This window comes from Peromyscus eremicus, chromosome 5, assembly GCF_949786415.1.
Source record: "Peromyscus eremicus chromosome 5, PerEre_H2_v1, whole genome shotgun sequence".
Classification (NCBI taxonomy): domain Eukaryota; kingdom Metazoa; phylum Chordata; class Mammalia; order Rodentia; family Cricetidae; genus Peromyscus; species Peromyscus eremicus.
The window spans coordinates 102553520-102579563 of NC_081420.1; the positions used below are offsets into that span (position 1 = coordinate 102553520).

The 26044-nt window shown below is 45.9% G+C and overlaps 1 protein-coding gene across 1 annotated transcript in view; it reads left to right on the forward strand.

Annotated features, from left to right (window-relative positions):
• Positions 1-24430, forward strand: part of Gfod2 (Gfo/Idh/MocA-like oxidoreductase domain containing 2) — a 42330-nt gene extending 17900 nt beyond the window's left edge. Inside the window, exons 2-3 of the mRNA XM_059264117.1 lie at positions 13767-14110; positions 22936-24430. Of these exons, the coding sequence (XP_059120100.1) occupies positions 13852-14110; positions 22936-23834 (1158 nt within the window). The 5' untranslated portion in view covers positions 13767-13851 and the 3' untranslated portion in view covers positions 23835-24430. The remainder of the gene's footprint in view (positions 1-13766; positions 14111-22935) is intronic.
• The last annotated feature ends 1614 nt before the right edge of the window (positions 24431-26044 follow it).

A 26044-nucleotide genomic window follows, 5' to 3' on the forward strand; every position in this document is an offset into this window, starting at 1 on the left:
GCCACCACTGCCCGGCCATTTTACTTGTTTAACTTACCTCTTTCAGACCCATTCTAATTTGAACACATGTGATGTGTTGAGGCTTGGGCTTCTTTGGGCGGGGAAGCTTTTTTGGGAAGAACATGTGTTCTACCACCGAGCTACATGCTACACCAAAGTGGTTCCCCTCCTAAACTAGAAGCCAAACTAGTATTGTGTGTAGGGCAGGGGTTGTTTTTCCAATGTCTTCTACCTTATTTTTGAGACAGGATCTCTCACTGACCTGAAACTCACCTAGTAAGTTAGGCTGCTCTGTGGCGTGTGTGTGTGTGTGTGTGTGTGTGTGTGTGTGTGTGTATGTGTGTGTGTGTGTGTGGCGTGTGTGTGTGTGTGTGTGTGTGTGTGTGTGTGTGTGTGGCGTGTGTGTGTGTGTGTGTGTGTGCGCGCGCGCGCGCGCACTGGGCTTGAATCCAGCATTTTAATAGCATTGAGCTACTACTGTGCTTTTATTTAATATTCACTGGACTGCCAGGATTGGATTTTTCATCACATTCAATCCCGTGTAGATGATGCCTTTCTCTTAAGAAACTTAAAATATAATACATAAATATCATCAATGTTCTTCTTTCCTTCCTTCTTTCTTTCTTGTAACTTAGATTGGACTTGAACTTTCAGTCCCCTGCCTTACCTCCCAAGTCTTGGGGTTAAAGGTGTGCACCACCACCATGCTTCACTCATTTAATCCTTCTTTATGTGACAGCAGTTTTATCCTACAGTACCTTGTTCTCCTTAAGCATTTACTTCAGATTGTCCTGACTTGCTTATGTGGTTACTTGATTGTCTTACTTAACTCCTGCTAAGAGCAGAAGCTGTGTCTGGTTTTTATCTACCAAAGTATCTTGTTCTCAGCCTACTACTCCTGGCCTGTGGCCGTGCTTGACAAATGTGTTTTAGTGAATCTGTTCGCATAAATTACAGGTGTCATTTTATACAAAAACACCTAAAACAGCTTCTAATTAGCTCAGCTAATATCACAAGTGTTTTAAGATGAGATTGAGTGTAGTAGAATATTTTAACCTGTGTTACTTTTGTTTATGTTGCATTTGTTTAACTCTGTGAAGCTGTGTTACTGTGCCTGTCTGAAACACCTGATGGTCTAAAAAGAACTGAATGGCCAATAGCAAGGCAGGAGAAAGGATAGGCAGGGCTGGCAGGCAGAGAGGATATATAGAGGGAGACATCTGGAAGGAGCTAAGAGCTAGCAGCCAGAGAAGGAGGAGGACTCCAGGGTCCAGGCATCCAGCTACACAACCAGCAAGCCACAGAGTAAGAGTAAGATTTACAAAAGTAAGAGAATGGGAAAAGCCCAGAGGCAAAAGACAGAAAGGATAATTTAAGGTAAGGAAAGCTGGCTAGAAACTAAGCCAAGCTAAGGCCAGGCATTTGTAATTAAGAATAAGCCTCCATGTGTGAATTCATTTGGGAGCTGGATGGCGGGCCCCTCAAAAAGAACCAAAGACAGCCATCAACAATTGAGGGTCTGTCTCCATGCTGATGGGCCCTGACCTCACACTTTTGAGCTCAGAGCTTTACCTTGATGAATTTGTCGCCTTAACACTTGCTGAGATACCTAGATACTGGTTCTTAGCTATAAGTCATTTCTTTGGAAAAACTATTCTCTCAACTCTCATTGTCTCTGTACTGATTTATTGGCCTCTAAAGTTAGCTTCCATGGCGTTTTCTTTGTATTATAGGAATTAATTTTTAATTCCAGCGCATTTACACATCTGGAATTGCAAAGGGTAAACAGGTTGCTCTATGTCCTTAGATACCTGCTTAGGAAGGTCAGCAGTAAAGACAGGAGCCACATACAGAGGCACACACCTGTAATCCCAGCACCCAGAAGCCTGAGGCAGGAGAACTGTTCTGAGTTTGAGGCCAGTCTGAGATACATAGTGAGATCTTGTCTCAAAAAACATTAAAGATGAAAATCAAGGAGTAATTCACATACAATTGAACACACAGATCTCCAGTACTCAGTTGCTGAGTTTTGACAATCATATATATCACCATGTAACTATAGAATCTCAAGAAGACATGCTGTGTAGCCTTTTAACATATTTCCTTGTGTTCTTTCCTGGTTAATTCACCCTAACCTCATCTACCACCATTGGAGCTGTTGGGCAACTGTTATTGTAAGGTTTGTCTGTCTGTCCTTCAGAGAACTGGAAATTTTTTTTGAGGTTTATTTTATTTTTTATTATTATGTACACAGTGTTCTGCCTGCATGCCAAAAGAAGGCACCAGATCTCATTATAAATAGTTGTGAGCCGCCATGTGGTTGCTGGGAATTGAACTCAGGACCTCTGGAAGACCAACCAGCGCTCTTAACCGCTGAGCCATCTCTCCAGCGCCGGTTGTCACTCTTTTCTTTGCTCAGAGTTGAACCCAGCCTTATGCAGATAAGCAAGTGTTCTAAACCTTTTTTTAACCTTCACTGTTCTAGGGCTGGAGAGACAGCTCAGCTGTTAAGAGTACTGGATGTTCTCGCAGAGAACCTGAGTTCAATTCCCAGCACCCACATGGTGCCTCACAGTCATCTGTAACTCCAGTTCCAGGGGATCCAACTCCCTCTTCTGACCTCTGTGGGCACCTAGCACACACATATACATACAGGCAAAACATTCATACACATAAATCTTTAAAAAAAAAAGGGGGGGGGGAAAGACTCCAGATGTCATTTAATGGGACAATTCTTGCCTGGCATGTGAAAGGCCATGAATTGGATCCCCAGCACTAGAAAATAAAATAAATGCAGGCTGGTAGAACACTTAGTGAAGCCCTGAGTTCAGTCTCCACAACTGACACCATTAGAAGGAATCCAAGCTGTTTAATAGAAAGTGTAATGTACAGTAAGAACAGAGCTTGTGTGTAGTCCTGGGGCCTCCACTTAATTAGGCTATTGATAAACCGGGTGGACAGGCCAGAACAGGCTGGACCGTGGGGTGGAGCCTGTGAAGGTTGTAGGAGTTTAGTCCATATGACGTATATTAGGTAACTTCTTACTGTATAACCAACAGCCTCAAAATCCAAGAACTTAAGACAAATGTTTATTTCTCCTGCTTCTTGGGGTGGTCTGGTCTAAGTCAGTTCAGATGGAACCTGATGGCCTGGCATGATCTCACTCACATAACTGGCACTTGACTCAGTGTCAGCTGAGGTAGTGGGAATAATTTGGTCACGTCTCTCATGATCCCAAAGGATGGTTTTGTGCTTATCTGATGGTCCCAGATATCTTAAGAGTAGTAAGACCTACCTTAACACACAGTATTTTTCAAGCTTATGTCATACTACTGTTGGCTAAACAGTATTATTACTGAGATCTCTGTCTGGACTCTCCCCCTACTTGCCTGGTCCTTTTGATCTCCATTGTAAGAATTCAGACAAAACACAGAATGTAGTGTAGAAGACAGGCATTTTATTGCAGAGTAATAAAAAGAAACCATTGCAGAGCCAAACACTCTCAAGGGGTAAGAGTGGACAGTGGGCAAAGAGCCGTTGTCCCCATAGTTTAGGCAAGGTTTTTTGTTTTTGTTTTTGTTTTCGAGACAGTGTTTCTCTGTGTAACTCACTCTGTTGGTCTGGCTGGCCTCGAACTCACAGAAATCCACCTGCTTCTGCCTCCGAGTGCTGGGATTAAAGATGTGAGCCACCGCTGCCCAGCTGAGGCTAGTTTTATAAGGGCGGACAGCTTTCCTGAGGGTCACTGACAAACCCATTTGGATGGGCACTGGAGGGGCCAGTGGGGTGTACTTGGTCTTTATCAGGAAGCCGCTGCTGAGTAGCTATCTTAGTTCCTGCAGGTGAACCCAATCCTTTGATACTCCTGTACACCTTCTTCATCTACAGAGTTCACACTTGAGAGCCGTGCAGTTGAATTACAAACAAAAAACCTAAAATACAAGCAAAACAAACAAACAGCTCAGTATTTTAATGATTGATTTTATGCTGATCTGCTTTCATAGCTCTCCTTGGCGGCCTGTGGGCATACCTGGGACTTCTGGAACTGGGTTTAGTTATCAGTTAATGCCTTCCAGGCAGTTCAGCATACCGTGTCTCTTCCCAGGGCCAAGCGTTATGACTCAGGTCCCATTTCTCTGTCTAGTTACTGAATCCTGCTCTTTCACTCTGGTTTTACAAGCTGTTGACTGAGAAATGCGTCCTAATGTCTTTTCATCCTGCTGATGGCTGCCCAACAGTACAGCTGTCTCAAGTCAGCGTGGGCCGTGATTGCGTGCCCACCACCTAGCACAGTCATGGGTGTTCTGTGGGTGGAGGAGTCCTGAGGACATAAGTCCATCTGAAGAGGAATGCTCAAGCTGAGGGTGGTGGCTCATGTCTTCAATCCCAGCACACAAGAGGCGGAGGCAGTTGAGTTGCCATTCTTGTTGAGATTCTTGTCTCAAAAAGAGAGAGAGGAAAGAAGGAAACCTTGACTAAAATGTCCTGCGAGACAGAAGCGGCTGCCATTTAAGAGGAGCCTTGACATGAGTGTGATGGAGGACTTTATTATCACTTGTCTTTCTCATCAATTTAGGGCTCTTTCAGCACTTCCTCCAGGAAGGCTTCCTGTTCGCATGCCATCTCCAGCCCTGTAGTTAGTGGTGTTTTCCCTGTGCTCCATACAAGTATCCACTTAGTATAACTTGTGTGTGTGCTTGTGTGTGTGTGTGGGGGGGGTCTCTTAGAGCCCAAGGCTGGCTTTAATATATAGCTGCTCTGGCCTTGAACCCTTGATCCTCCTTGAACACCTGAAGTCTCCACTTGAGCTCTGTGACTACAAGCATATGCCACTGTGCCCTGTCATACCTTAAAATAGATTCACTTAAATGCCTGTCTTGTCATGACATGGTGTTCCCTGAGGCTATGGATCATGTCTGATTATGCTGCAGGAAGTTGTTGTGTGTTCAGATATTCTCCTGGCAATAAGAAAAAGTGCTCTTGACTACTGAGTCTTCACTGTAGACCCCCTATTTTTATTTCTCTTTAAAAAAAATCCCCAAGTTGGCCAGGTGGTGGCGGACACCTTTAATCTCAGCTCTCGGGAGGCAGAGGCAGGTGGATCTCTGAGTTCGAGGCCAGCCTGGTCTATCTAGTGAGTTCCAGGACAGCCATGGCTACATAGAGAAACCCTGTCCTGGGGGGGAAAAAATCCACAAGTTTTAGCAAACTGTACCTTTTATTTTTATCTCACTAGATAAACCTCTATGCAAGGAAGTATGGGGAATACAGGATTTAGCTTTACATATTACAACCCCAACACTATAAAGAACAAAATTACAATAATTTAATTTAACTTTCACAGTTGATTTTATTTTTAGTTTTAGAATCATGTAACACTTCATTCCTTAAAACAGGATAAGTGTTTCAGTGAGCCAAGAAAAGGTTGGTTTCAGAGTTTGCGAAGGGCTGAAGGAGGCCAGAGAGATTACTCCATGGTTAAGAGCACTTGCTGCTCTTGCAGAAGACCAGGGTTTGGTTCCTAGCAGCTGCTCACAGCTGTTTCTTCCCCCACCCCCAGACAGGGTTTCTCTGTGTACCTTTGTGCCTTTCCTGGAACTCACTCTGTAGCCCAGGCTGGCCTCAAACTCATGGAGATCTGCCTGGCTCTGCCTCCCGAGTACTGGGGTTAAAGGCATGGGCCGCCGCCGCTGCCACCACCACCACCACCACCACCACCACCACCACCACCACCACCCGGCCACAGCTTTTTCTTAACTTTAGTTCCAAGCATGCAGATTTTGCATGTGCATTAGAACAGGCAAAACACCTATAAACTTTTTTCTTTCTTTCTTTTTTTTTTTTAATTAAAAAGACTGAAGAAAACAAACTAAAAGCAAGAAGTTTTTTACTTTCTTTGTAATCACTGAGGTTTCCTTTTTTACATGAAGGTTGAGCAGAGAAGTCTTTTTCGCCATGCTAGTTGACACCGGTCTTTTGGGGAAATTTACCTACTCGCTCTCTAATATCTGAGAAAGTCGGGTAACGGTCTGGTTTAAACTCGGGGATATGTAACATGAATGAAAATGATTAACTCGCAAAGGAGGTATAAAATGTATGGGGTTGAGAGACATAAAAGCTTAAATTGCTTATCTAGGAGAATGTTTTGAGGTCTAAAAAGGTAGTTTTGAGATGGTAATACAAGATGTGATAGAAAATGGTTTAGGTATAAAATTTTGGACTAAGATAGGATAGATAATACAGTACTTTCTTCAAATTTGCCAAATACAAATGGACTGGACATTATAAATGTAATTCTTACCTGTTCAAGAATAATTGTTCTTATTGCATATAGTTTAGTTTTACTGTGTTAGAATTAAAACCTTTTTTTATTTAGACAAAAAAAATATGATAATAACTTCAGCACGAATCCATTTTGACTTTTACCTTGGTGTGTTGCGACCTCACATTACAATAGACAAAGAAGGATTCACAGGCATCTTCTGACCTAAGGCCTCACTCCTATGTGAGCTGCCTAATGAAATCAGGCACTGACTCAGAATCTGTGACTTTCGAACAGCGAGAGAGAGTGTTCTTTCCTGTCACCTTCATGGCTAGACTTTGTCAACTCAGAACCTCCTGAACTGTACAACCCACGGATAGGGCATGAGTTAGCAAATCTCTTGTTTAAAGGGCCAGCTTTAACTACTTTAGGCCGTGTGGGCCACTGTGGCCTGTTGCTCCTACTGAGCTGTTTGCTGTAGCTTAGAGCAACAGTAATAGAAAAGGTAAAGGGGGGTGGGGGCCGGAGAGATGGCTCAGATGTTAAGAGCACTGGCTGCTCTTCCAGAGGACTCAGGTTCAGTTCGACCATCTGTAGTTCCAGTTCCAAGGGATCCGACACTCTTCACTGACCTTCACAGGCATGAATATGGAGCGCAGACATACATACAGAGGCCAGAAGAGCGTGTCATATCCTCTGGAACTGGAGTTACAGACAGTTATGAGTCACCATTTTGGTGCTGGGAATTGAACCTGGGTCCTCTTCGAGAGCAGCCAGTGCTCTTAACTGCTGAGCCATCTCTCGACCCCCACCTCCCCAACATCTTTTTAAGACATGACCACTATGTAGCCCTGGCTATCCTGGAACTCACTGTAGATCAGGCTGGCCCCAAACTCACAGAGATCCACCTGCCTCTCTGCCTCCCAAGTGCTGGGATTAAAAGCTTGTGCCAACACTCCTAATATTTTGAGGGATTTTGTTCCTATAATTATGAGAAGTGTTGGTCTGCAGCTCTGTGTTGATTTTGGTGCCTCCTCTGCCCTTATTAGCTCCTATTGGTGTTTGTCTGTTCCGTCCACCGTATTCCGGCCATCATCCTTCCTTGTCTGTGTATGCATGTGTGTGGAAGCCAGAGGATGATGTTCAGTGTTTTCTTTGTTTTCCACCTTTTTTATTTAAAAATTATTTAGCTGGGCAGTGATGGCACATGCCTTTAATCCCAACACTCATGAGGCAGAGGTGGGAGGATCTGAGTTCAAGGCCAGCCTGGTCTACAGAATGAGTTCCAGGACAGCCAGGGCTGCACAGAGAAACCCTGTCTCAAAAAAAAAAACAAAAAACAAAAACAAAAAAAAAGAAAAAAATTTTTAATTTTTTGTGTATAGTGTTTGCCTGAATGTGTGCCTGTGCACCATGTGTGTGCGGTGCCTGCTGAAGACACTGGATCCCCTGGGACTGTAGCTACAGATGGCTGTGAGCTGCCATGTAGGTGCAGGGAATTGAACCTGGGTTTACTGGATGAGCAATGAGTGTTATTAACTGTTGAGCTATCTCCACACACCATATATACACACACACACACACACACACACACACACACACACGTCCTGGAACTTGCCTCGAGAAAGATCCAATTGCCTCTGCCTCCTGAGTGCTGGGATTAAAGGTGTGTGTTACTATATATATATTTTATATATATATAAAATATATATAGCCTAGCTATATATATTTTAAACATTTAGTTGTGTATGTGCACACGTGTACAAGATAGTTTTTATGTCAACTTGACACAAGCTAAAATCATCTGAAAGGAGGGAACCTCAATTAAGAAAATACCTCAATTAGATTGGGCTGTAGGCAAGCCTGTAGGGTATTTTCTTAATTAGTGATTGATGGGAGGGCCCAGCTCATTGTGGGTGGTGCCATCCCTGTGCTGGTGGTCCTGGGTTCAAAATGAAAACAAGCTGAGTCAGTCATGAGGAGCCAGCCAGTAAGCTTCTGCATCAGCTCCTGCCTCCAGGTTCCTGCCCAGCTTAAGTCCCTGACCTCACTGCTTTGATAATGAACTGTTACATGGAACTGTGAGTGAAATAAACCTTTTTCTCTCCAAGTTGCTTTGGTCATGGTGTTTCATTATAGCAATAGTAATCTTAACTAAGACAACACATGTGCATATACATATAGGTATACATATGCTGTGACTCAAGTGTGGAGGTTGAGGACAACTTGTGGGAACTGGTTTTCTTCTCCTACTGTGTTAGTTCTAGGGATCAAACTCAGGTCTTCAAACTTAGTGGTAAGAGCCTTTACCTGCTAAGCCATCTCACCAGCCCCTCCACTTTTATGTTTTCTTCTTTTTCCACGTGTATGAGTGTGGGTGTGTGAGCTTGTGGTTGATAGTGGAGATCTTCCATTTCTCTTTATCTTATGCTTTGAGTCAGGGTCTCAGAACTCACTAATATGTCTAGTCTTGCTTGCTCTGGATATCCTGTCTCCATCTTCCAAGCCTAGAATTACAGGTGGATAGCCATGCCCATCCGGCATTTACATCAGCTCAGTAGATCCGAATTCCTGCTTGTATAACGAGTGCTATAACCACTGTGCCGTGTCTAAGCCTTCTACCTTAATTTCTGAGGAAGAGCCTGCCACTGAACCCGGAGCTTTCTGATTCAGCTGGACTAGCTAACCAGGAAGCCCCAGGGATCGATCTTTCTTGATTTCTGGGCGTTCCCTGGCTTTTTGTGGAATACTAGGGATCCAGCCCCAGGTCCTTCTGCTTTTGTGACAAGCACTGTACTCACTGAGCCGCCTTCCTGGCCTTCCTTGTCTTTTGGTATTGTAACTGTTTCTTTTTATCATGTGTCTCCTAAATCTATTCCATCTTCATCTTTGTGCCAGCTTTAAAAAGGAAATCAGTGGTACTTAGCTGCTTACAGGAAACAACCAGTACAACATAGATCCTGCTAGAACCGTGTCTGAAGGAGATCACAGGATAAGTGCCTTGACCTTCCTGCTCTCAGATTTCTTCTAGGGACTCAGAAGACCTGGAGTCTTGCTCCTTAGAGACTGGCCTTCTGAATCCGAGGCAGCAGGGTAGACCAGGAGGACTGAGCAAACCATCTGCCAGAGTCCATCCTTAGACTGTGACTTGATGCCACCAGCTCTGACCTGACTCGCCATCCCTGAACTCAGGGTTTTCATACCCCACAACCCCCTGTTAAACTTCCCATGAAGATGTGATACATAAACAGATTGTGTTGGCTGAGTGATAGATCTGAGGCAAGCGGCAAGGTTGGTGACAGAGGAACTTTTCTGGCTGATTGTTTGATTTGTGTGCGGAGGGTGGTGCCCACATCTGAGCATGTGGCTGTGGAGGCCACAGAAAGATGCCAGGTGGCCCTCTATTACTCTGCACCCTATTCCGTTGAGACAGGGCCTGTCACTGGACCAGAAGCTCACCATTCTGGCTAGATTGGCCAGCCAGCAAGCTCCTGGGAACCACCTGTCTCTGCATTCCAAATGCTGGGGTTGCAGGCTCACAAAGCTGCACCTGGCTTTTACATAGGTATTGGGGATGTACATTCATGTCTTCATGCTTATATTCTTATATTGCAAGCACTTTTACCTCCTGAGCCAGCTCCATAGTCCCCACTATTTATTGTTTTTAATTGATTTTATTTTATGTTCATTGGTGTTTCACCTCATGTATGTCTGTGTGAGGATGTCAGAAGGCCTGGACCTGGAGACTGGAGTTACAGACAGTTGTGAGCTGCCATGTGGGTGCTGGGAATTGAACCCAGGTCCTCTGGAAGAGCAGTCACTGCTCTCAACCACTGAGCCATCTCTCCAGCCCCCAGTCCCCACTATTTACTTACTTATTTATTTGCTTCTGCTGCTTCTGAATATTAGACATCACTATTTGAGTTGGTTATTTGAAAATGAAATTTTGTCCAGTGAGATGACTCAGTGGGCACAGGCACTTGCTACAGTAGCATGATGACTTAAGTTTGGTCCCCAGAACCCATGGTGGAGAGAACTAACTCCCAAAAGTTACTCTCTGACCTCTACATGTATGCCTTGCTATGTGCTTGTCTACACTCAAACACATACAATAATAATAATATTTTAAATTCAGAAAAGCGTGCAACTTTGAGCTGGTTGTAGTAGTGCACTTGGTGGGTACAAGTAGCAGGAGTTCAAGGTCACCTTCAGCTACATGATGAGTTAGAGGCTAGCCTGAAATATATGAGATGGTGCTTTTTAAAAAAATGATTTCACTGCTCTCTGCTTCCTGACTGTGGACTCCATGTGGCCAGCTACCTCCTGCAGCTGTTGCCTTATGCCGTGTGGACCATCCCCTAGAACTGTAAGCAAAATAAGCCCTTTCCTTTAAAAACCAGCAAACGTAAAACGGTGAATCTCAACATAGATCCCTGTATCTCACTATAGCTTCTTTCTTACTGACAAGTCATTGGTAGGCGGCTTCTCTCTGTACATGCCCGACAACAAATCTTTTTTTCTCTTTTTAAAAATGTTTAGTTAGCATATAAAATAATGGGGTCAGTTACAGCATTTTCAAACATACATACATTATACTTTGTTCATGTCATAACCCTCCACACATACAGAGAATGTAAGTCTAAAGATACATAATCTTTTTAAAAAGCTGAGCTGGCTACATATGATGGTGCACACCTGTAATCACAGCTCTGGGGAGCTCAGACAGGCGCTTTGCTGTGAGTGTGAGGTCAGCCCGAGTTACATAGTGAGTTCTAGGCTATAGTGTGAAACATCGTCTCAAAAAAACACAAAAAACAAAAAACAAACAAACAAACAAACAAACAAACAAAAAAACAGAGGGAGGGAGGGAGGAGAGAAAGAGAAAGGGGGTGGAGAGAAAGAAAGTGACCAACTCACTCGGCCACCCGAGTGAAGGCCACCCAGCTGTAAGTGGCAGAGTCAGGATTTGAAACCCTGCTTCACCTCTGTACCACCTTCCTGTCACCTAATACTTGTCCTGTGCATTCCTGACATGTGGTGATTGGAATTCACATGAGCTAGATGAGGCTGGATTTGTTTAGATCTTCAGGGGCATGTGAAAGGCATATGCCAAGATTCTTCAGACAAAGAGTAAGAAATTTAGGGATGAGAAAGAGTAGCCACCAAAATAAACCAGGCAAACTAGCTGTTCCTGCTTGAGCAGGAAGTCAACACCCAGTCACCCAGCTTGCTTAGTTTCATGCCGTTTAGTTTCCGCAGAGGTCGGTGGTAGTAAAACAGGTTCTTAAAAAAAAAAATCTCCACTTTGTTACTTTACACCACCAGTGCTTCAGAATGTGTATATCCCTGGGCAGTGGTGGTGCATGTCTTTTAGTCCTAGCACTTGGGAGGCAGAAGCCAATGGGTCTCTGAGTTCAAAGCCAACCTGGTCTATAAATTGAGTTCCAGGATAGCCAGGGCTACACAGAAAAATTCTGTTTCAAAAAATAACTAACTAACTGACCAACTAACTAACTAGAATGTATGTGTATATTATTTATTTACATATATACCATAAATAAATAGATAAAATGTATGCATATATTATTTATTTATATATTTACTATATGACTAGAGTAGTTTGGCATGCAGTGTGAAACAGGAGGAAATGTGTTGTCCTGGACATCATTCTAGAGAGGATATGGACATCCCTGGCTTTAGTAATTAATGGTCTGCAGAGCCAGGCATAGTGGCTTCAACCTTTAGTCCCAACACGAAAGGCAAAGACAGGTGTATCTCTGTTGATTTGAGGCCAGACCGGTCTATGTGTTTAGTTCCAGACACATAGGCCTTCATAGTGAGTAAATAAATAGGGTAAGACAAAATCCCAGTGATAGTGCACAGGGGCAGCCGGGCTCCACATCCACAGTGGGCACAAAAGATAGTGCAAACCGGGCTGAGAATACACTTCAGTTGGTAGAAAGCTTTGTCTGGCACACCTGAAGCCCTGGGTTCATTCCCTAGCACCTAAAAGCAGGTGTGGTTCATAGGTTGAGGCCACCCTTGGATACACAAGACGCTGTCTAGAAATAAGTAAATAAACAAATATCCTAATGACACACACACAAAACAAACACTGAAGGGTCTGCAGCTGCCAGCTCCTAAGCCATGCTTGTTTCAGTGGCGCACAGAGGCTCAGACATCCTGTCAGCAGTACAGGATGCTGCAGGGCTACCTTGTGGACCCAGCACTTCCCTCCGCTTTACAGTGAGTGTGTGGTAAATGAGCTCAGGTGGCTGAGGCCCCTGTGCCCTGTGCCCAGTGTTACTTATCTAACCTGTCATTTTTATTAGCTACCCTCGTTTTTCAGTCTTTTTGTTTGGGGTTTTTGTTTTGTTTGTTTGAGACAGAGTCTCTATATAGCCCTGGCTGTCTTGGAACTCAGTATGTTGACCAAGCTGGACCCAAACTCACAGAGATCCACCTACCTCTGCCTCCTAAGTACTGGGATTAAAGGAGTGTATCATCATGCTTGGCTTTCTTTTTCTCTCTTTTATTTTTTTTCACTCTTTTTTGAGACAGACTTGTTTATGTAGGTCAGGCTGGCCTCACATGCACAGTACTCCTTCTGAGACTTCCAAGTCCTCCCCCTCAAATATCTGATTACAAAAAAAAAAGGAAAAGAGAACAATTTCTTTTGTTTTTTTTTTTTTTTTTTTGGTTGGGGACTCGAACCCTTGACCTCACGGATGCGTGGCAAGCACTCTACCATTAACCAGCCTCCACCCTAACGCTTGTCTTCACTGTGCTGCGCAGCAGCTGCTTCTCCTTCCTTGTGCACTGACTGCTTTTATTCCTCCTTTCCCTGTCGTCGTCGTCGTCGTCGTCGTCGTCGTCGTCGTCATAGCGAAACGCTGAGTGTTTACAGCCGGAGAGGGCTTCACGGGCTGGGGAAATGACTCGGGAGTGAGGAGCATGCCTGCTCCTGCAGAGGACCTGGGTTCCTTTCCCAGCGTCCACACGGAGGGTCACGCTGCCTGTAACTCCAATTCCAGGGGATCCAGTGCCCTCTTCTGGCCTCCACGGTTTCCTGCACATGGGTAATGCACAGACATATATTCAGGTACACACACACACACACACACACACACACACACACACACACACACTAAATACTCTTTAAAAGGAGAAAGTTTAAGATCAATCTTTTTGTTTTTGTTTTTGTTTTGTGGTTGAAGCCTTGAAGGCTAAATTACTTGCCCAGGATTATACAGACATTTTAGCAGAATAAAGATTTGACCCCCACTTTTCTTTTGTTTATTTGTCTTCTTTTCTCTGTGTCTAACAGGTGACTGTGTGGTATCTTTCAGTGTTCCAGGAACAAGATCCTTCATCTTTTTAGTTTGTAAAAATACTTCATTTGTGCTTTGGGGGCAGAGAACTTGTTGCTTCCAAGTTACCCAAGAACGTAGGTTCCACTGAGTGTGATCTCCACCACTAACCGGTTTGTTTCTTACTGTTTTAGGAGCCATGTTTGATCAGGACTCTGGGAAGGTCAGCTCCGTTCTGGAGACCCTTGTAAGGAGATGAGTTGTTGAACAGAGGCCAGGATGAAGTTGCTGCCTGGAGTGGGCGTGTTCGGGACTGGCAGCTCAGCCCGGGTCCTAGTGCCCCTGCTGAGGGCAGAGGGGTTCACCGTGGAGGCCCTGTGGGGAAAGACCGAGGAGGAAGCAAAGCAGCTGGCCGAGGAGATGAATATCACCTTCTACACCAGCCGGACCGATGACGTCTTGCTGCATCAAGATGTAGACCTGGTGTGCATCAACATCCCACCTCCACTCACCCGGCAGATATCCGTGAAGGCTCTAGGTATGCACCTTCGGGCCATAGCAGGCAGATTATGTTTTCTTCTGGGCAGTCCTCCACAGCTCACTGCCCTCTCCTAGGCCTGGGCATTCCTTCTGTGTCTGCATCTGTAAGTAGTAGTACTCTGGGGCAGGGCTGAGGAAGGGAATGTTAGAGATTCTAAAAGCTCTAAAGAGGAAAAAAGGGTTCAACCTTCTCTACCCTCATTTACTAGGAGCCCTCTGAGCAGAAACTCAGCCCGTCAAGGAGACGGTTGGACTTCTTGACTCTCGGGTCTGCGTCTGGGAAGTCAGCATTCCCTAGACCCTGCGACATCAGTTGTGATTGATGTGTTTGTCCTGCTGTTCTGTAGCACACAGCACCACAGGAAGGAGAGGGGGCTGTCTAGAAGGCTGCTGTTTCCCATGCTTTGTCAGCCCTTGACTGTAGGAGCACCACCCTTCCTGGTGCTGAAATCTCATATTGCCAGACAGCAGGAAGGCTCTCTCTCTGTCAGCCCTGGCTTTCCTGACACCAACCACAGGACCTCTTGCTCACATTTCCACTCTCTTGGGAAACTGGGCTCTGGGCCCTCTGACCTCGGCTGGGTGTGGCCTGGTCAACTGATCTTCAATTCCTAGTGACTTCCTCTTGCCTGTGAACTATAGACAGATGTACATATCTTGAGACAAGATTTTACCTAGGTAGCCCAGGCTGTCCCCCAACTCAAATCCTGCCTCACCCCTGAGTGCTGCTCCTGGCTTTTCTTTCTGTTATTGATCTGTCTCTCCTACTCTTTTTCTTTGTGTGCCTTTTGTTTTTGGGGTTTCTTTTTTTGTTGTTTTTTTGTTTTTTGTTTTTTGAGACAGGGTTTCTCTGTGTAGTTTTTGGTGCCTGTCCTGGATCTCGCTCTGTAGACTAGGCTGGCCTCGAACTTACAGAGATCCGCTGGCTCTGCCTCCTGAGTGCTGGGATTAAAGCCATGCGCCACCACCACCCGGCCTTTCTTTTGTTTTTAATTATGGTTCCAAGCTTTATAACTGCAGTCTTTTTAGAGGTGGAAGAAGACAAGACAGTCTCTTAGTCAGTAGCTGTTGGAATAGTGTAATTTTAGCTCAGCTCCTTTAGACCTGGACCATGTAAGAAGTTTTCACACTTACTTAAAGCTTCCATTTAACTAAGCCTATATGGTAAGCACATAAAAGGTTCAGAGGGTGAAAAACAGTATTGTAAGACACACGACACTGACACAGACTTGCAGATATAGACACATGTGTCACAGACAGTAGAAATCACAGTAACACATTAAGAAACTGTTATTTGCTGGTCTCTTTATTATTGAATTTTCTGATGATGGACTTTAATGCTTGTTGTGATAAATGTTTTCACATGAATGTTTGAGTTGGTCCAGAGCTTTATTCAAGGCTTCTATTCTGATGTCTTCTCAGACTTCTCATGCCAGTTAGAACCAGTGAGGCCTGCGGGTGCCCTGAGCAGTGTCTAGTCAGCCCCCGTTGTGTGCTCTCACTTTATTAGTGAGAGTTCTCAGAGAACCTTCAAGTTCCCCCCACACTGCAGGAGTCCCCGCACAGCACCACCAAAGAAGCGATGTCATCTAGGACAGTTGTAAGAGCAGAACTGTCAGCAGGGCGGTGGTGGTGCACGCCTTTAATCCCAGTACTCGGGTGGCAGAGCCAGGAAGATCTCTGTGAGTTCGAGGCCAGTCTGGTCTACAGAGCGAGCTCCAGGACAGGCACCAAAACTATACAGAGAAACTCTGTCTTGGGAAAAAAAAAAAACAAAAAACAAAAACACACACACACACACACAAAAAAAAAAAAAAAGAGTAGAGCTGTCATTTGTCAAGCACCTCAAACGTGCTGTCTCTGGGTGGACCCCACACTGTGGCTGGGCCAGCTTCCTTGGTGGTTCTCCTGCACACTGTGATGAAGGGTCACAGACCCATAGTGATGTCTTTGTTGTCAATTAAAGGATGTGGTTCAGTTGGTAGTGTTTGCTTAGTGTGTATGAAAACCAGGGTTCAGTCTCCAGAGCCATAAAAGACTAAGTGTGATGGTATGTATGTACCTGTAATCCCAGTGTTTGGGAGGTAAGGCAGGAAGACCAGATCAAAATCATTTTTGACTCCATAATGAGTTCAGGGGCAGCATGGGATACATGAGAAACTGTTTAAAAAAGAAAAGTAAAGCCAGGCAGTGATGGTGCACGCCTTTAGTCCCAGCACTCGGTAGGCAGAGGCACGTGGATCTCTGTGAGCTCAAGGCCAGCCTGGTCCACAGAGCGAGTTCCCGGACAGCCAGAGATGTTACACAAAGAAACCCTGTTTTGAGAAAACAAAACAAAACATACAAACCGAAAAGGAAAAGGAAAGAAAGGGCCAGTGAGACAGCCCTGTGGTTAAAGGCACTGCTGCCAAGGCTGACAGCCTGAGTTTGATCCCCTGAACGCACATGGTGGAAGGAGAGACTGACTCCTCAAAGCTTTCCTCTGAATCTGAGGCCCACTGGGACTTGGAGGTATAGCTCAGGTAGAGCTAGTGTGCATGAGGCTTTGGGTTCAATACCCAGTACCCCAAACAAAAGAAAAAGAAGAAAATGCAACTGAGGCCCAGGAATGTTACTTGGATTTTTTCTAAGTCTTGGACAGTAGGCAAAATTGCTTTTCCTTCCCATTAGAGTACTTTTTGTTGTGATTTTGTGTTTGTGGTGTCCATGTTACATACTGTGTGTGGGAATGCATGTCCCTTCATGCCATATATAGAAACTAGAAGTTGGGCTGGAGAGATGGCTCAGAGGTTAAGAGCACTGGCTGCTCTTCCAGAGGTTCTGAGTTCAATTCCCAGCAACCACATGGTGGTTCACAACCATCTGTAATGAGATCCGGTGCCCTCTTCTGAACTGTAGTCATACATGCTGTATACATAAATAATAAATAAATCTTAAAAAAAGAAAAAGAAAAGAAAAAAGAAACTAGAAGTTGATATTGAGTAATTTTATTTTTAATTTACAGGAGTGGGGGTGTTATGTGAATGCAGATGCCCAGGGAGGAAGCCTGTCAGATCTTCCTGGAGCTGGAGTTACAGGCAGTTATAAGTGGCCCACATGGTTGCTGGGAATTGAACTTGGGGCTCTCCAGCCCTATCTACCTTATTTTTTTAGACACTGAACCAGGAATTCACCATTTCAACTAGACTGGCCAGCCAGTAAACCCCTGGGGTACATCTCTCTGTGTCCACTCCCTGCATCCTAAGCCCTGGGGTACCTCTGTCTGTGTCCACTCCCTGCATCCTAAGTCCTGGGGTACATCTCTCTGTGTCCACTCCCTGCATCCTAAGCCCTGAGGTTATTGTACGTGCTACAGGGCCTGGTTTTTACATGAGTGCTGGGAATCCACTCAGGTCCCATCCAGCCTGCTCCCCAGTCTGAGTTATGAAAGAGGATAATGAGTGACTTGTTTCCTAGTTCTAATTCTGCCAAGGAGTTTTCATATTTGGTGATGAATAAGTGCATAAAAATATATGTCATAGTGAAAGTGTAAAATCCAGTGTGACGCTCCACAGCTTCAGAATGGCGTTATAATTATATAGAAATTCACTGAGATATAGACATCAGGTCTGGTTGATTTTGGTGTGTTATTTAAAAGGGTTTTGTTGTTGTTGTGAAGTAATAAAGTTTATAAAATTAATTAAAGTTAAATATATATGTATGTCTATATGTATTTTACACATACACAGTAAGTTTATTAATTCTTTTCTCATGGGCTGTTATGATAATAAAAGATCGCTCTCCAAGCAGACTGACCCAGATAATTTAATTTCAAGAACTCCAGTTCCTTAGGAAGCTTCCCTGAGCCCAGGCCAGACCAGATTCCTGCTATGTGGTCTATACTTTTACCGTATGGTCATATGAACCCCTAAAGTATAATTTTTCAAGTTAAGTCCATGACTGATACTGTGTTACCCCAGTGCTTGACCCAGGACCTAGCATACCTGGGTAAATAAGACATTTAGTTTCCACACATGTAGTCTATTTTGCTGGTGTCCAAAGAGCTATCAATGGACCTGTGACCAGGAAAAAAATGGAGATTGGCTATAGGCAAGAGTGAGAGCTGGTTTTCAAACTTGTATTTCTAGTAGCTGGGCCAGGTGTGGTGGTGCACACCTTTAATCTCAGCGTTCAGAAGGCAGAGGCTGACAAATATCTGTGGCCAGCCTGGTCTACATAGGAGTTCCACGACAGCCAGGACTACATAGAGAGACCTTGTCTAAAAAAAAAAAATCAACACAAGGGCTGGAGAGATGGCTCAGCGGTTAAGAGCACTGGCTGCTCTTCCAGAGGTCCTGGGTTCAATTCCCAGCACCTACATGGCAGCTCACACCTGTCTGTAACTCCAGTTCCAGGACTTCTGATACCCTCACACAGATGTACATGCAGGTAAAACACCAATGAACATAAAATAAAAATAAATTATTTTTAAAAATTTGCCGGGCGGTGGTGGTGCACGCCTTTAATCCCAGCACTCGTGAGGCAGAGGCAGGCGGATCTTTGTGCATTCGAGGCCAGCCTGGGCTACAGAGCAAGATCCAGGAAAGGCACAAAACTACACAGAGAAACCCTGTCTCAAAAAAAACAAAACAAAAAAAAATTTATTTCATGGGTGTGTTTGTCTGCGTATATGTATGAGCACCACATACATGCCTGGTGTCTGAGGAGGCCAGAAGAGGGAGTTGAATCCCCTGGAACTGGAGTTACAGATAGTTGTGAGCCACCAGGTAGGTGCTGGGAACTGAACTCAGGTCCTCTGCAAGAGAAGCAAGTGCTCTTAACCACTAAGCCATCTCTCCAGCTCCATAAAACCTTTTTTTCTTATTTTGTCTTTTTTTTTTCCAGAGCTGAGGACTGAACCCAGGGCCTTGCGCTTGCTAGGCAAGCGCTCTACCACTAAGCTAAATTCCCCAGCCCCTCCATAAAACCTTTTAGTTAAAAAAAGAAAGTAAGGGAGCTGGAGAGATGGCTCAGTGGTTAAGAGCACTGATTGTTCTTCCAGAGGACCCGGATTCAATTCTCAGCACCCACATGGCAACTCACACTGTAACTCCAGTTCTCGGAGACCCGACACCCTCACACAGACATACATGCAGTCAAAATATCAATGCACATAAAATTAAAAAATAAGAAGAAAGTGGGAGCCATCGAGATAGCTTAGTGGGTAAAGGTGCTTGCCATGCGGGCTTGGCAACCTGAATTTGAGCTCTGGAACCCACATAAAGGTGAAAGGAGAGAGCCAACTCCACAGAGCTGTCCTCTGGCCAACATGCACCAATGGACGTGCACCCACATGCACACTGTGAATACATGTGCGAACACACAATAATAATGAATAAAACTGTGTGTGTGTATGTGTATCTCCTGGATTTTATTAAACATAAGACATGAAAGTGATGTTCTTCTTGGGCTCCCTCTCCACCCTGCTATGTGAATCATTTACTCCCGGGCCTGTCTCAGTAGGGATAGGAAGATGCCGGTGTCCTAAGCCCAGCCTGTGAACTTAGTGTGTTATCAAGGAACAAAGAAGTGTTCTGAAGAAGACTGGGGCAGCTCCTGTGGGCCTTGTTAAGGGATCTATAGCTAGAAAGAGGCTTATAGCTTAAAACATGTTTACCCTCGCCGGGCGGTGGTGGCACACGCCTTTAATCCCAGCACTCGGGAGGCAGAGGCAGGTGGATCTTTGTGAGTTCGAGACCAGCCCGGGGTACAGAGTGAGTCCCAGGAAAGGCGCAAAGCTACACAGAGAAACCCTGTCTTGAAACACACACACACACACACACACACACACACACACATACACACACACACAAAATGTTTACCCTCCAGAAAACCTGAGGTAAAAAACAAAAATCCCAAAACAAACAAAAGAAGAAAAAAAAGAAAAAGAAAAGTACCCAGGGACTCTGTCTCCTGCCAGGAAGCAAGTGGCAGTTTTCATTCAATAATGTCTCTTTTGATGTCCTGGCAGGAGAGCTGGAAAAACTGAAGCATGTATTTTCAAGACAACCCAAGTCTAGGGAAAGTTGAAGTTTGCGTGGTTAGCCTGCAGGAGCCCGATCACATCTGAATACTTTCCATTTCCATGCTAAGACTCCTGGGTCCTATGTCTCAGATCTTTTCTGCTGGAAATGGAGTTTTCTCCTCATCCTCCTCCAAACTCACTGCACTCTTATGTGTCTATCACAAGCCGAACCGTGTATTACTGTAATAGGAAGCTTCTAGGAGGTCAGAACTGCAACTGTCAGTGGGGTTTTGTCTCTAAGAACCTAATTATACCTCACTGGCCAGCCACATGTGTTTAACAGCCAAATGGCAATTACTTCTAGCATTGTGATTCTCCTGTCCCTCATCTAGAAATCGTAAATGTGGGGGAGCATTAGAGACCCTCCAGAAGCAAGGTAACAGCAGCTGGGACTCCTTTCCCTCCTGCAGGGCCGCTATGCAAAAGCCTGGCCAGCCTGCCCTGGGCATTCTGTCCCCTGCCCAGACATGTGACAGTTGCGGTGATGCCATAGGGTGCTGTCTACGTGTGCTCTAAGTATAAGTGCTCTCGGTATAGCACTGAGGTCCGTCATCCCGAGAGTTCAGGCCCGAGACCCGCATATGTGCTGATGATAAATGTTCTGTGCACTTCTTGAGGGTCAGGGTGGTTGGGATCCGTGTCGGAAGTAAAGCTGGCAGGATTGCCAAAAATATCTTCTCTGCTGTGGCCTCTGTGAGGGCGTGAGCTCCCAAAGAGCTACACAGAGCCCATTTCTGTGAGAGGCCTAGTGAGCAGTACTAATATATTAAGGAATATGATATTATAAGTTTGAAGGTAGCCTGGCTTACAGAATAAGACCCTATCTTTACCCGCCCCCTCCCCCCCCAAGAAGAAAAACATTAGACATGTTAAACACAGAAACTATTTGCCTGGAAATTGTAGCATTTGTGGGCATCTTAAAGTCTGAGCTGTAGGAATCCCTTCTGCTGTAGTGAACAGTCACCCTCTCCTGTGATTGGTAACAGTGAGTCACTGGCAGTTTGCCAAGCCAGGCGCCTTGCCTAGGTTACCTCAGTTCATCCAGGCGTCCTCCCTATAAGGTGGATCGACTCAACCCACCGTAATAAAGCAAAGCTCTGAGAGCTGGACAGAAAGCAGGTCATTCTTTGTGAAGTGAGAAAATTTTGATGACAGAAATTTCTGGTCCCAGTGTTTAAGTTTGCTACTAATAGTTGGCACTTTCTTGCTATTTGGCTGACTGGAGGCCCATCCATCATGGGAGACATCAGTCATTTTTATAGTTTCTTTTCTTTTTGTGTGTGTGTAAGATTTATAGTCAGTCCCACATAAAGCTAAGATTTATGGTAACCAGTTTTTGTGGTGAAAGATGACTAGATGAGTTTCCCTGCTGAGCCTATAGGGACAGAATCCACCCATGAGGACAGTCTGTGCCCCGGAGTGAGCCACCGGAAGTCATCTGCATCCCACCCTTGTCTCATCTGAAAACATGCAGGGACTGAAGGAGTGAGCACTAGGATGCTTGCAGATGTGCACAGCCAGAGGAGAGGTACAGTGAGGACCCAGGAGAGGGCCATCGAGGTTTGGGGGCTGCCCCTCCAACCAGGCAGGCAGTACCTGTGGAGCCAGGTTAGTACAGATAAAAGATGATCTTCCATAAGAAGCAGGAATATAGCTGGGCAGAGGCAGGCAGATCTGTGAGTTCAAGGTCAGTCTGGTCTACAGAGTGTAGTCCCTCTCAAGATTTCCCTTACTTTGATGGTTATCCAGTTCTGCCTGTCAGCTTCCTTGGTACTAATAATCACTGCCCTAGCCTAACTGCCAGGCTCTTGAGCAGACCCACACCATCTCCAGTCAGCGGCTAGTACAGGCTGAGCAGAGGAGGGACCATGGTCAGGAGAAAGAACTAATAGAATTGTGTGCTTTTTTAGTGCCTGGGGTTGACCCTAGGGCCTCAAGCATGCTGGGCAAGAGCTGGTCCTAGTCCTCTTTTACTTTTTATTTTGAGACTGGGTCTTTCCAGGCTGAAATTGAATGTATAGGCCAGGCAAGTTTTTACTTTTAGAATTTATTATTATCAGCCGGGCATGGTGGCACATGCCTTTGATCCCAGCACTAGGGAGGCAAAGACAGATGATCTCTGTGAGTTCAAGGCTAGCCTGGTCTACAGATTGAGTTCCAGGACAGGTAGTGCTACACAGAGAAACCCTGTCTCAAAAACAGACAAAAATTAGCCGGGCGGTGGTTGTGCATGCCTTTAATCCCAACACTTGGGAGGCAGAGGCAGGTGGATCTTTGTGAGTTCGAGGCCAGCCTGGGCTACAGAGCGAGAGATCCAGGAGAGGTGCAAAGCTACACAGAGAAACCCTGTCTCAAAAAACAAACAAACAAACAAAAATTGTCATATATGTTTGTGTGTATGTGTGTGCGCTCACAGACTGAATCTTATGTAATCCAGGCTGGCCTCAAACTCCAGATCTTCCTGTCTCCATCCCACCCACCCGTCCAAATGCTGAGATCACAGGTATATTGCACCTTGTCAGGCTTGAGAAGTAAAATTGTGTTGTGGTAGTGCACACCATTAATCCCAGCACCTGGGAGACAGAGGCAGGCAGATCTTTGAGTTGGAGGCCAGCCTGGTCTACAGAATGAGTTCCAGACAGTCAAAGCTACATAGAGAAACTTGTCTCAGGAAGAAAAAAAAAAAAAATTATTTTTCTCCCTACGAGGCAAATCTTACTTTGAAACTTTGAAGATTTCCCATTGTCTTTTATTCCTAGGGATTGGGAAGAATGTGGTATGTGAGAAGGCAGCAACATCAGTAGATGCCTTCCGGATGGTGACAGCATCTCGCTACTACCCACAGCTGATGAGCCTGGTGGGGAACGTGCTGCGCTTCTTGCCTGCTTTTGTACGCATGAAGCAGCTGATTGCAGACCACTACGTGGGTGCGGTGATGATCTGCGATGCCCGCATCTACTCCGGGAGCCTTCTCAGCCCCAGCTACGGCTGGATATGTGATGAGCTGATGGGTGGTGGGGGCCTGCATACCATGGGTACCTATATTGTGGACCTGTTGACCCACTTGACTGGCCGGAAAGCCGAGAAGGTGCACGGGCTCCTCAAGACCTTCGTGAGGCAGAATGCCAGCATCCGAGGCATCCGGCACGTCACCAGCGATGACTTTTGTTTTTTCCAGATGCTCATGGGTGGGGGGGTGTGCGGCACAGTGACACTCAACTTCAACATGCCAGGCGCCTTTGTTCATGAAGTCATGGTTGTGGGCTCAGCGGGACGCCTTGTGGCCCGGGGAGCTGACCTCTACGGGCAGAAGAACTCTGCCGCACAGGAAGAGCTGCTGGTGAGGGACTCGCTGGCTGTGGGTGCAGGGCTCCCCGAGCAGGGTCTCCAGGATGTCCCGCTGCTCTACTTGAAAGGGATGGTTTATATGGTGCAGGCTTTGCGCCAGTCCTTCCAGGGCCAGGGGGATCGCCGCACCTGGGACCGTACCCCAGTCTCTATGGCTGCCTCATTTGAGGATGGACTATATATGCAGAGCGTGGTGGATGCCATTAAAAGGTCGAGCCGATCTGGGGAATGGGAGACTGTGGAGATGCTCACAGAGGAGCCAGATGCCAACCAGAACCTGTGTGAAGCACTTCAGCGGAACAACCTGTGAGCCGACACATGCTCTTCCTCCCACCGGACAGAGGGACCAGGGAGGGGACTGGGAACTGTGATTGGCTATAGCAGAGACAGTGTCTTTTAATAAATCAGCTTGGGCCAGGGCTAGGAGCTGATTGAAGGTGGCCCGCAAAAAAGCCCATCCGTCCGTTATCGACTCCTCAGACTGGCAAGGCAGCAGTGTATGCAGGATAGGGCTGTGACCCGGCCCCTTGTGCTTCTACCAGTGAGCAGGGCCAGTTGAAAGATCAATCTGTAGGCTGTTCAGCCTGACTTGTGGTCTGATAGGATGAGAAAGCCCAACAAAAGGAACCAGCTTGGTTGAGTCCTAAAGGGAGACGGCAAGAAGCCTTGCCCATATTGGACTGGGGCATCTCAGGACTGGTGAGGACAACAGACCATCCCTTAGGGGTCTTCGCCCACCCTCCCGTGTGATCAGATCCTTTCAGCCCCCTGGCAGGCCCTTCCCACAGAAAAGGAGATTTCTGTATTATACATAGGGAGGAAAGCCCCTGGCTTGGCAGAGAGGAGACAAAGGGCAACTGTAGAACATCTGAGAAATGTCAGTAAATAAGCCGGAAAAAAATGTGACATCATGGTGTGTGGCCGTTTGTTTGGGGCTGGGTTTCTTTAATCATGGAACACTTGTGTTTTGCTGTACATTAGTTGTTGTCCCCTTTCTCATGGACTGCAGAGCAGCTCGAGCTAATGGCTCAGCTCATGGCTGAGTCCCAGAAGTTCTCCAAATATCCTTAGTAGACAGGGTGTGAGGCTTCCTATTAGGCTGCTGCCAACCCTGCCATTTCAAGAAGATAGGAGAAGAGCCTGGGAACCTTTGGCTGGAGGTCACGGAAAGGTGGGGGTTTTTTTTTTTTTCTGTTTTTTTTTGGGTTTGTTATTTATTTATGTGTATGTTGTGTGTGTCTCTCTCTCTGTGTACACATGAGTGTAGATACTCAAAGAGGCCAGAAGATGGCATCATATTTCCTGGAGCAAGAAGTAGTGAGCTACCTGACGCGGATGCTGGGAACTGAACCTGGGTCCTCTGTAAAAGCAGTAAGCAGTTTTAACTGCTGAGCCATCTCCAGCCCCAGGGTTCTGTTCTTGAAGCCATGTGTGGCTCCTGGAAAGCCCTTGGGGAGGACCCTAAGGAGGAAGGGGCCTGAGCCACCCTCTGGAGCAGGAGCAGGTTTAACTACTTGGGTCAGCTGGCTAGTCACCGGCCATGTTCATTAACTAGCTGTTGCAGACAGGGACAGGTCTGAGCTGGGTGGGGTCTTGAAGGACAAATCTGCCCCTTTGTTTTCTTTCTCAATCTGCTGGATGGTGAAGCCTCTGTGAACTCTATTCCTTATCCAGTCTTCCTCCTTCGAATCCTGGGCTCCTTGCCCAAAAGGCCTGGGGAGGCTTCCTCTTCCTCTTGGCATCTCTTGTGGGAATGACCAGACCTATTTCCCTGCCGTGTCCTGATTTCAAACATTGTCCTTATGAAGTAAAATAAGGTTGGAGTGCTGTTGGTGTTCTGGTCCCCCGGAGTAAACTGCTCATGCAGATCATTTCATCTTTAAGCCATTCTGAAAGGTGCTGTGAATATGTCCATTAGCGCTGGGCATGGTGCTCTACATCTGTAATCCCAGCAGTTGGGAGACAGAGGCATGAGTTTGCTGTAAGTTCAAGGCCAGCCTGGTCTACATAGAGAATTCTAGTCAGTCAGAGCTACATAGCAAGAACCTTTCTCAGAATAAAATCCATGCCCATTATTTAGACTAGATTGCACAGAGAGGCAGTTCCTTGGTGAGGACTCCAGCTCCTGACCTTAAACCACCTTATTCCAGCACGTGGGAATCTTCTCTCAGACACCCAGGCGTTGTCTCCTCTGCAGCAGGATTCAGCTTGGCCTGAACTAGGAAGGCGCTGCACAGTGCCCACCCTCAGGTAGGAGGTAACAGGAGACAGCCCTGTCTCCAGAACACTCCACTCAGCTCCAGCTGTCCCTGTGTGTCTTACTAAGATGCCATGGTCCTAGTCAGGCAGTGGTGGCCCATACCTTTAATCCCAGCACTTGGGAGGCAGAGGCAGGCTGATCTCTCTGAATTTGAGGCCAGCCTGGTCTACAAAGCAAGTTCCAAGAAAGCCAAAAATGGTACACAGAAAAACCTTGTCGTGAAAAAAAAAAACAAAACAAAAAGATGCCAGGGTGCCACC